The sequence below is a fragment of the Excalfactoria chinensis genome, chromosome 12 (genome assembly GCF_039878825.1).
Source record: "Excalfactoria chinensis isolate bCotChi1 chromosome 12, bCotChi1.hap2, whole genome shotgun sequence".
Taxonomy (NCBI): domain Eukaryota; kingdom Metazoa; phylum Chordata; class Aves; order Galliformes; family Phasianidae; genus Excalfactoria; species Excalfactoria chinensis.
In genome coordinates, this window is record NC_092836.1 from 2,649,177 (window position 1) to 2,661,295 (window position 12,119).

A 12,119-nucleotide genomic window follows, 5' to 3' on the forward strand; every position below is an offset into this window, starting at 1 on the left:
GAATGCTTTCAGGAGGGTTGGAAGGTGAAGAAAGCATTAGAAATTCCTGCAATCTTCTTGCAAAGGTGAAGCAGGGAAACACAAGAGCATTTCTTTTCCTAAGAGAACTGTTCTCATGAGAGCACAGTAAACACCCCAGGGTTGGAAGCAGGGATTGCTGTGTGAGTAACTCATATCTCACACCTGAGCACACATTAAATCTTTAACATTTCTATTAAGGACTTTTTTTTTTTTTTTCCTTTTAAAATTGATTTTGTAGCAATATCAGTTGCCACAGATTTGCCTGATGACTTTTAATGACTCCTCAATAGCAGCGGTGTTCCTGCTTCAGGTGCTGCCTGGTAAACACCCCTGCACAGTCAATGTAAAAACCAAAGAAATCCCATTGTGTTGAGCACTGGGAGGAAAATATGCTATGAAATGAGGCCCTTGGGTTCAGGTTCACCCTGCTGGTCCATCAGGTCTATCTGTCCATCTCTGGTGCCGCACAGCCCCCATGGAGTCACCTCACCACCAACACTACAGATGGAGCCTGGAGCACATGCCCAGCACAGCAATGCTACCCAAAAACAAACAAACCAAACCTGCTAATTGCAGCTAAGGCTTTTGAAGATTACATCAAGTCAAACTTTTATTAGCAAAGTTGAATTTCATGTAAAATGAAAATATCTTTTAAAACCATACGTGCACATATGCATGATACAAACAGCCACTACGGTACAACACGGTTCTCTAAACTTTAATCAATGCACACTAACATTTAGCTCAAAAAGGAACATCTTAACGGTGACACCACATTTGCTTTGATCTTTTCTCATGAAATTACAAAGTGTTGTTCAAAGTAATAATAATAACAATAAAGAAACAGTGTATGCTTTGGCTCAAACCCATGTATTGTTTTCTGCATGGCAGCTGAAAAACCAGCACACAGCATGGAAATCACTCATCTCATCGTGTGGTTAGAACTTGTACATGAAAGATACAGAGCTGCAATGTAAACACATACTGGTACTCCAACATTGCTATTTACCATATATTGGGATGCTGAACATTTGAAGGGATGCATCCATTGTCAAAGAAAGGAAATCCTCTTGCCATGAAGAACTAAAGTATGTATTTTTAATATATGTTCTTTCAAATACTTAGACTAATCTAGACTTACCACTCACCTGAAAAATAATGGCTATAAGAAAATATGATGAGATTTCCTTTCAGAAATGAATGCTTTAACTTTAGTTTACAAAACTACATGTGGAATTAACTGTAAAGAAAAGATAATCCTTAGTATAGGAAGATTGTGCTGGCACTTTGTTCACCTCGACTACTGGACTGTAAACCTCTCATGCACTGTATTTGACCTATTAAGTCAATGGAAGTAGACATCAGAATAAAGAGCTGCTCATTAAAATTGGGATAATAAGGCCACAACAGAATAAAAATCGTAAATCATTAAATGATACGCTATTTAAATCCATTTAAAACTTGTATAACAGGGAAGATTTTGTGCTTGCTATACATGCAGACATTTGAATCCTGAGGGAAATGCCATTTCCTGGCACGGTTTCCAATCTTGCTCCTGCTGAGGACCCAGGCCTACATGCAGCCCTCTGCTGAGGAATGGCAAAGAGAACTTGAGATCACGTCCTTAGATTTGGCCAATTTTTTTATAATCCATACATTGAATACGATCTTAGGGCTGAAATTACAACCCGTACCAAATCAATAATGCACTCCAAATGAGCTCGCCAGCACTGGAGCTTGCACACAAGGTTGTTTTCTTCAATCATTTGTTCATTTCTCAGGGGTGTGTGCTCCCCATTGGTCAGGAGGAATGGATTTTATTTGCTTATCTTACACACAAATCCTGACAACTTTTTGAGAAACATCCATACCTCTTCTTGCTCCAGAGGGGGCTCCTTAAGGCCACAAGTCAGGATTCCTGCCACCAGGGAAATGTCTCTCCTTACTGGGTAAAACTGCATTCCACGCTGGCACGGATATCAAATCTGAAAGCGTTTCTCCTCTCACAGCAAAAAGCAATGGCATAGGATAGCCAGCTGCAACCAAGAACCCCTGGAGCCCATAGTTACTAATTGCCTGACACAGCCTGCAGGCTCATGCCCCAACTCCCTCATCCCCTTTTAACCAACACCCCCGGCCAGAGCAGTACTGCTACATCCTGCATGGCCTTCTGCAGAGCAGCAGGACAGCTGGCAGCACCTTCCACTCACCCTGCACGGCCACACTCCCTGTCTTCTGTGGCAGCACCCTAGGTTGGTTGGCTTGCTCTCGCAGTTCACTTCTGAAAACAAACCTAAAACTCCACGAGCTCCTGTGCTTTCCAAGATATGCTGCACGAGTTGTACCCTTGCAACATCAAATAAAAAAAGAGAAGGGTAAAATAAATGATTAGAAAAGAGAAAAACGTTCATGTGAGCAGGACTCCCTGGGAGATTCAGCCGTTTGTTTAATCTTCATTGGGCATATTCCTCAAAACTCAGTGCACACTGTACAAATCCCAATGCATGTCTTTTTGTCACCGTGTGATTTTTAGGCCCTGAAGCACAATGAAACACTAACATTAAGATTTAAGGATCGGAATTAAAATTTTAATAGAAAAAGCACTCATTCCAGCACAGATGAGTAGCACATCACAGGAATGTCATAAACATAGCTTAGCAGCAGCAGAGCAAGTGATAGCACGGGGGATTTATTCATTCTTCGATAAGCTGACACTCGCTAATGTGATTTGAAGCCTGTGTCTGTTTAACATAGGTGTTTTCCAGGACAATGAGTTTGGTGGATTGCATCGACTCACAGCTCAAGAAAACACAGAGCTGTGGCTGCTGATAGGTGGCCCGGGTTGGAAGGGACTCAAGGATCATGAAGCTCCAACTCCCCTGCCACAGGCAGTGGTACTCTAGGTGAGAACCCCACTGCTGGGAACGCTGCCTACTTCAGCCCTTCCCAAGCTTGGCACAAGGACAGCGGTGCAGTCTTGTGAGGTGCCCACCCTGATTGCTTTCCTCAGACATCCATCCCTTAAGCATCTTTGCCTAAGGACACAGTCAGTGTTTTCCAGGCGTAACGCCCAGGGGCTCTGTAAGCTGTGCAGCTGGGGATGCTGAGAAGGGAAGGTGAGGAACCATCTGAGATGGAGCTGGAACTTCAGTAAGGGCTGAAACATCTCCATGTAAAACACAGCACATTCAATGAAAATGACAGAGAACAAACCAAGGCAGCAGCCTGAGCCAGTGCAGATGATTCCTAGAGGAAATGCGTTAAAACCAGATAACTATTGCAACAGGAGCTGCCACAAGCATCACCAGCTCTCAGGCTTCATCTGTTTCAGGCTTCAGCAGATAAAGATCCTGGTGTGAAATGGCTTTGTTGACAAGATGCCCATTTTCACGTTTCTCCACCTATGCTCCCTACTTCTTAAATGAAGCTTTTATTAATAATAATTATAATAATAAATAAATGATGTTGACTTTGGAATCCCTCAGTATTCGGAACGAGTGAAAGACAAACTACAAAGATTTATAAATAATAAAAAAAGGAATGACGTGGTCAATCCCTTCACAACACGGGGGGGGCTCATGGATACAGAGTGAGGGCTGTTTTTGACAGATTCCTGCTCATCCTGCTCACACACACAGCAGCACAGCTTGGGGTTTGGTTTTCAGGGTTGGCTTTTTCAAAATAGAGGCTGTAGGAAAGGTCCTCACAAGCAAAATACTAAACAAAGAGATGAGAAACGGATAAACAGCAACATCAAGCACCAAAGCCCCTTCCTATGTTCAGAAAATATGCACAAGTAGCTGCCTGTAGTCCATGGCCTTTCCACTGTTAGGAAAGTGCACTTCTATGTACAACCAATACAGTTTTAGTAGTGGGGGCTGTCTGTAATCCTGTAATCATTTGAATGATTCTTGCTTCCTCTCTTTCTTCCAATGAAGTCATGGAGACCAGGAAGGAGCCATCAGGGATATTTGCCTAATTAACACCATGACGTAAAATGGCTTTTAGAACCTCCTTGAGTAATCATTCAAAAAGTATTTTAATTGAAGCAATGATGACTTGTAAGTTCAAAAAGAGATGAAGCAACACTAACACTCTACTACTTTCAAAAGAAAATCAGAAGATTCCAATACAAAAAGACCAAAATAATGTGCTGAGCAGCTTTGCTGAGTTAGTCGTGGGAAGCACTGGCAAAGAACAGAACCAGATTTAAACCAGCATTCAGTAAACACAATACAAAGAAACTCTACTGTGATATTTTCTCTTTGCTTTCGCTTCTGTTTATTTAACAACGAATAGTTTGAAAATAAACAATCATCTGAAAGTCAGGTAGATCTGTTTTGTGGGATACTAAAAAGAAGTAAGACTTATATGACCGGTATACACACAACTCTGCTGAAAAACCTGCTTTGCTGGTTGAAAGTCATACCAAGAAGCAATTCTACTCCTACACAGCTATACAGACCCATGCTAGCAACATGTCTCATTTCAAAATAAAACAAGGCTGCTTTTCACTTGTGTCACTATTAATATCATCTGTACAACATCTCCATGAACTGTATGCTAGCACACAAATATACAGATTTGAGACAGACAAAGCACTTTGCTTAGAAATGCAGCTTGCAGAGACTGAGGAAAACAAATCAAAACTCTTTCTAATGATGGTGGATGGGAACCCTGTTTCACCTTGCCACAGGAAAGTTACTGCAGCTTAACTTATTTAAGGAAATAGTGCCAGCTACTGGAGAGATCATCCACAAGGCCAGAGCTTTGTCTTCTGAGAGCAAATTTTCTGTGGGGAAAGTTGCATCTCAAAGTATTGGTAACTGCAGTCAGCTGTAACCACTAAAACAATTTTAGAGTATCATAAGCAAAGGAGTTTACGCCTGTACGAAAATATTATACAATATAGAGAATATTTCTCTCCCGTGTTTTAAAATATTATTTTTCTCAGTAGGATGCATTGTGCCACTATGCAGAGTACCCTGTGCTTTTGCTTACTTTCCTTTCTGTTTCCTGATCTCTGTAATACTGAGATCACGATACACGAGCGAATACCACAGATAAATGTATGTACAAAGTGACAACAGCCACAGAAGGAAAAAAAAATACTATACAGAGAACCATATTACAAACGTAAGAAACATGGAGTAGCAGTTAATTATACGTACATGACACTGAGAAATTCTGTTTTGGTAAGACTGACATATTTTGTATAGTAAAGAATGCTTTGTTTTGTTTCAATTAGAAGAAAATACCTAAAAATTAGGATCGAAAAGTCTCAGAAATCATCTCTTAGTGGCAGTGACTTTTTTCCCTGTTACCTGATGTCAGTCTTGCTCAGTTGGCAACCTGCTTCCAATCCCTTGTGGTAACTGTGGAGTACTGATCAATATAAATATCACAATTAAACATGAATCTTCTCATTCGAATTTTATGTGTGGAGAGGAAAAGTTGCTGTAGAGCTCCCATTGCCTTCAACTGATCCTTTTTCCTTAGATCCAGAATAAGCTCCAATAAATGAACCATCTTCATTGAACATCCCGTGCTCCCCTTCTCCATAATCTACCAGACTATCAGCACTTCCAGTGGCTTTAATGTCCCCGTTAACGGACCGCAGGCTGCCTTTCAGCGGCTTTTCATCGCTGTCACTACAAAACAAAGAAACGCCTTTCCAAAAATCTAGCTTTTGATTGCATGCTTGGAAACTGCTCTTTTACCGTGAAGAATGCAGCAGGAGGAACGAGCAAAGGAAACATTTCTTGGTAGGTTGTACATTCAGAGCAACCCAAGTCCTCTTTGGTTCAGTGCATCTTGCACAGTTCATCCACACTCATCTATGATATGCCTGAATGCCATGAGCATGATTTTCTAACCAACAGAATTAATAACATATGAATCTGCTCAGATGTTGTATTTGCTCAACGGTATTTTGAGGGGTAAATGGACAAACCCACCACCAAAATTAAGAAAAATAAGGAAGAAATTATATTACCTATTCATTCTATTGGCAATGCAGAAGAATAACCAAAGCAGCCTAACTTCTGTTGACTGACTGGCTTTCCACTGACCTTTAGAATCATCATAGAACGAATGGCTTGGGTTGGAAGGGACCTCAAAGATCACCAAGGTCCAACCCCCTGCTGCAGGCAGGGCTGCCAACCTCCATACCTTTTCTTATTCCTAAACAACTGAGAAAGCAGTTCCATGAAAGGCCACTGTTAACATCCTACAGACTCAATTTGCAGGTGGCTTGCTCAATAACAAATGCTGGTGAAGCCTATCATAGCTATAAAGAGAAGTCCCAAGGCATATGGCCACATGCCCCCAGTTTGCTGCAGCCCCCAAGTGCAGCACCCTGCCTGGCTCTGTAGGGGTTGAATGAAGGGAAGGGGACATCAGCATTCTAAATAAACCTATCATGTTCTAAATATAATGTAAATTCTAAAAAGTAATCAAACACAAAGAGGAGAGGGAATGTAGATTAAAAGATTACTAAAGGATAAAACTGGGGCTCTGAACTAGCCCTTGCTAACACCAATCCAGTTTGAAAGTTTTGGTAACGTTATATGAGGAATGACAGAAAAACACATCTGAACTTCACCTCAACCACACCTAAGCTTAATCTCTACAGCATATAATCAATTACACGCATAATCTATACAATAACAATATGTCTACTTATAAGAAAAGGCAAATTTGGAGTTTGGGGGGGGGGGAAAGGGAAGGGGGTAGTGGAAGGGTCAAAGTGATCAACCTCAGGACTTTCTTACCTTTCTAAATATTTGTCCCATTAGAAAGCATTAAAAATTAAATAAAGATGAAATTATGCAGAAAAAAAAATATTCCAGTACAAATAATGTAGTATATATAAGTGGGATTTCATCAGAAGTGTTACTTCGTGAAGGCCAGCTGCATCAGTTTCCCAGCATGGCTCCTATAATAACATATTTTTTTTCATATCATGGTTAAATAGAAATACTGACAGCTTTAGTTATTTTGGTTCAGCCAAAGCGATAATTTCAGTTCTCCTACAGGAACTTCTGTAGTGAGATGGTAGTTTTCAGTTGGTTGTTTTTTGTGGGCTTTTTTTGCCATCTCTCTCACAATATTTCAAACTTTTATTTTATTTCACAAAAGGAAATTTCCTCACATTACAGGGTAAGGGCCCAGTGGGCCTTCAGAAGCCCACTGAAGACACAGAATTCTTTCTATTGGCTTCAGTGCACATCAGAGCACGACCCCAAATTATCCAATATATTTACATTATTCATACAATGTTTAAAAAAGAAAAAATAAAAGTGAAAAACAACCACAGATGCACCGACATTTACTTGTATCCCAATCTGGATGGATTTCAGTATGTTGGATATGCCTGTATATCCCTACTATTATCCACTCATGTCAGGTTTGCTTTAGAAATGAGAAATAGCGTTACACTTGCATGCTATAAAAACGTCCTAACTAATGATGACGTCTGGAAACAAACAAAAGCCCAAAAGACAGAAACGCTTGTTAACACAGGTCCTATTTACCTATATTCCCCAAAGATTTCATCTTTTATTGATTGAGCTTCAGGGTCTGGATGCAAATCTTCTTTTTCTTTCACTGTACAAATAAAATAAAGCACAGATCTGTATGCCATGTTCCGTGGCGGATTTCTCATTTTGCAGGCATGATGGAAGAATCACCTGTCATCTCCTACAGCCAAACCCAGGGGCAGCAATGACCATACCCAACAAGCATGCTTCTACCAACAGCTTGGTGCCATTGTGGAATTGTTAAAAAGCCATTAAGTGTTTGCGCTTAAATCTTTACACGTTGCTTTGAAAAATAAAGAATTATGCTTAGCAAAACGGGTGCTCAGCAGCGTGGCTACTCATGCAAGTTATGGCAGTTGTTAGGCAGCAGTTATCAGGTAGGAAGTGGGCACATATCCCAGCCAGACAGGGCTCAGAGCCTTTGCTGAAGTACGTGGCTCTGCAGGTGCGCTATGCACTGTGAGATCCAACAAGCAGAATCTAGACCTGAGCTGCAGCTCTGACCCGCACACCACACCGCTCCACACAGAGAGCACGGTTTCACTTATATTCATTAGAACCCATTCTGTGGATATTTATCAAAAGCTGCAAATCCTAATTGGATGTTTTCGCTTGCGGCTTTGCAGTCTCCAGAGATAACAGGCTGAAGAATGTCTGTTATTAGCATGCGAGCACAGCAGAAGGACAATAAATCCATTTACCTGAGTATTTTCCTCCTTTATTTCTTCTGACAAAGCAAATAGTTAGCAGCATCAGAGTGAGCAAGGCAATGGCACACATCAGTCCAATAAACCAGCCCTGGGTGGAAATTCCATCGTAGATGCCTGCATAGGCTTTGTGAAACAGGAGTTAAGAAAAAAAACATGAATCAGATGAAAATGGCATCACCCTGCCATTAAGCAAAGACATAACATCGTCTTCATTGAATCAAGATTGAATCAATCGCTACTTATCATGTTCAGCATAAAGAAATACAAGGCAGAAATATGTCCAGAGCGTGACATCTTTAGACGTCAGGTAAGCATGCTGACTACAGGGCACAATATAGACATTTTGGAAAGGTAATTCTGAGAGAGTGTTTGACTCAAAGGATTAATGCCAAACAGGAAAGCTGAACAGAGAATTGTTAAGTCTTTCATGCAAAAGTAGTTTTGTGAAAGAAACAGAGTTAAAAATGCACCTGATGCATGCAAAGCACTGGACTGGCACATTTAAAATGGATTATATCACAGCACTACACAAAACCACACTGGTAAAGCTATGCTTTGTAAGGGTTTGTAATTGTTCCAGGTTCTTGTGCATCAATTAAAGCACAAGGCTCATTTATGTTCCCATGGGACTTTACTATAAGAGCCAGCTTAAAAAACACAGAACACAATGATGCAGTGAAGTCTTTGGTGCGATCTCATTGCACAATGTCATATATAACGTCAACGTTTACTGACATTCAAAACAAATCTGTACCATCTTGAAGAGTTTCATTTCTCACCTCTCCCCCTCGTCTCAATTACATCTTCAAAAATGCTATTGTTATCAACCCAATTCTTAGTCACTAGACGAACTGTATATTCAGTTCCAGGCTCAAGTGCCTCAATGGGGTGAAACTTTTGGGTGGGGTTTACTGCTTCTGAATTCTTGCCGATCCCTTTACCTACAGAATGTACATATTCAAGTCATACTGATTAATTCAATTCATTGAACAAAAATCCTGCAAAATGCAGTTAGAAATAACATCAGTAACACACAAATATGAGACATGAGAATTTTTTTTACGTTCATCATCAGATAATCTGATTTTCCAAAGCTGGCAGTCAACTAAAAAACATTCCCCCGTTTGATTTTTTAATATAGCACCAAATAAAATAAACAGCAGACTGAAATAATCCTGATGTTTATGAAGGGTTTTGTACATTTCCCAAGATGAAAGTCAATATTGATGGGGGATTATGGATCTGCTTTAAATAATGCGTACTTAAAAAATTACAACTTGAAAATGGGCTTGCTTTGTATAGATAATCTGAGCCTTGATGCTTCTCCCATTGAACCAAACGCAGCAGGGAAGCAGAGATAGCTTGTTAGCTGGAAATGGATTCTTATACGTCTCATGAAAAAATTAACACTGGGATTTGTACTCATTTCTCCCCTGGCAGTGATTTTCCACGTCCTTTTAAAGTCCACAATGCCCATGGAAAGCACTGTTTTAGATAAAGAGGAGGGTTTCTTTTAAATTGATATTTAGGCTTTTAAATGCTCTTGATTGATTTAATACTTGAAGAAGCAGCAAAAGGGAGATTCCAGTGGGCCTTACTTTGAGCCTTTTTACTTGCAAAAGGCCAGCTGTAACTTCTGCCTGCATTAAGATCACAGAATATTAACTCTACTTTTTAAAAATCTTTGGATAACAGAGAAAGGACATCCCAGAGCATCAGCACCCACAGTGTGAACATCGCAAAAGGTCCATTTAGATCTGTGTGTTCACATGGGAATCCCTGTAGTGAATCTGCAGGTACGCTACACAGGCGTGCTTGCCCTCGATAATAGAAAACAAGTTTTGGAAGCTAGCAATGGTAAGTACAGCTCTGTAATTGCATCCAGTTCCCTCACTTGCCAGATTTATCTTGCCATCCTTCTGAAGTCTTCTAAATTAAGGACTGAGCCTGCAGTATAATTTGAAAACTACTTGACCAATTAGCACTGACAGTAAAACAACGCTCATTAATACTTAAACTAGTAAATGAGCAAAGCAAGAAGCTTTGAGAGATTAGGGCTTAGTCAACAGCGGAAGGAAAAAATAAAGATTAAGACCAATGCAAGCACAATCGCAGGAGCAGTTCAAGAGAAGTGTTCCAAGGCACATACACAGGTATTGCAATAAGCAGTTAAACTGGTACACCACTGGGGCCCAGAGGGAGCACAGACAGCTGAAATACTGCTGATAGCAAAGCATAGCATATTAGCATAAACTAATCCCTCTATCAGTAGTTTTGGCTGAGTATGCGAAACTGAGCTGTAATTTTTAATCAAACCACAAGTTAAGCAACAGGATATCACAGGTATGTTTTAACCACATCTTCTAAAAACAAGACATTACAAAAATACAGCTAATCAAAACAGAACCTATAAAGTAACAACAACGAACGTGAACTTAAACTCATTGTGCATTAAACACTGTGTAACATATATGTATGCCAAGCAAAGATGGTCATCATAAATTCCAGTTTGCCAACAACATAGGTTTCCTTGGGGTCACTGAATTCCTAGGAAGCAAAACACTCAACAATATACCACAGCAGTGGTTCAGGGGCATTTGGTTACACTTGTTCATATACCCTACCTATTTATTTCCACTTTTTGAATGCTCAGCTACTTACAAAAGCAGAAAGGGGGAATACAGCCCCTCCAGTGTCAGGTTGGGATGTGCCAAAATGACATTCAGCACCCACTGAACCCAGAGCTAGGGCTTTACTGTTGGCTCCCCAGGCCTGTTTAACATCCCTTGTTCCACTACTCTAAACAATATTTTTGGGGGGTAGGGAATGTAAAACTTTGTATGGGCGTCCAGTGATGGGTGATTATGAGGTTTCTTTCCACATGATGTCTTTCTGGTCTGTGTTTGACAATCAAACCGGCACCTAGAGAGGAGAAAGCATTGCTAACTGGGACAAGCGTGGTGCTTGGAATAGAAAAAAGCAGTGCAGCATCCTGAAAAATAAAAGCAAAGATATTCAGATAAGGAAAAGCTCAATGTACAGAAAGGTCAGCGAGCTGCAGAAATTAGCTACAGAAAATTGAAAGCAGTTGGGTAGGGTTTTTAATCTACAGTATGGGAGAAGAAGCATTAGTAATAAAGGCATATCTCCAGCACTTCTCTTCCTCCCCCGCTATTTATCAGCCATACCAGGGGACTCTCATGAACATTAAACACTGAACTGCAATTTTACAATATTCCTACTGGGCTTTGAGATTTATGAGAACAACAGAACTCTTTTTTTTTCTTCTTTTTTTTATAGAAGCTTATGGCATAAAGGGAAAAACAATATAAACTGCCCCCAAAGACTTACAAGAAAACTAGTTCTCCAAAAGTTATCACATCAGTTATAAAGCACACTTATATAAAAAAGCTGGCAGTCTAACAGCTAAATGCTAATTGCGGGCAACATCCTAATTTATTAGCGTACCTTTCTAAATACATCTGCTGCAATAAATGGAAATTTGAACTTAGTTTTCCTCAACTGCCTGGCTATTAAAACTGTATAAATATGCATCATATGTATTCTTCATCTTCCGTGCTTTTTTAGTGCAGGAAGTAATTCACGCTAAATTGGGAACGTTTTAAGGTATAGAGATTATCAAACCTGCTGTGCGTAAAGATTATTGAGGGTTTATAGGTGAGGCTACTATGTTTGCCATCAGTGGTTTGTAGGAGAAATCTGAACTCAGACAAGAAGAGATGGGGTAGCTTATTTCATCTCTTGCTGCTTGTCCTTTGTGTTGGCTGCACTGGGAAAGGCTGCTAGGAGAGGAGAAGCAAAGCAAAATGCATAACCAAGACAGACA

The 12,119-nt window shown here is 40.2% G+C and overlaps 1 protein-coding gene across 18 annotated transcripts in view; it reads right to left on the reverse strand.

The window, feature by feature from the left end:
- Positions 1-713: 713 nt before the first annotated feature.
- CHL1 (cell adhesion molecule L1 like) overlaps positions 714-12,119 on the reverse strand; it is a 112,878-nt gene continuing 101,472 nt past the window's right edge. For 15 of the 18 annotated variants that reach the window (XM_072347231.1, XM_072347237.1, XM_072347226.1 and 12 more), the window contains 4 exons: positions 9,052-9,213; positions 8,264-8,395; positions 7,557-7,629; positions 714-5,672 (listed from right to left, as the gene is read on the reverse strand). In XM_072347231.1, coding sequence (XP_072203332.1) covers positions 5,456-5,672; positions 7,557-7,629; positions 8,264-8,395; positions 9,052-9,213 — 584 coding nt within the window. In that variant the 3' untranslated portion in view covers positions 714-5,455. Of the gene's footprint in view, positions 5,673-6,794; positions 7,630-8,263; positions 8,396-9,051; positions 9,214-12,119 lie in introns of all 18 variants that reach the window. The other 3 variants (XR_011905112.1, XR_011905111.1, XM_072347242.1) reach the window with 2 other exon arrangements.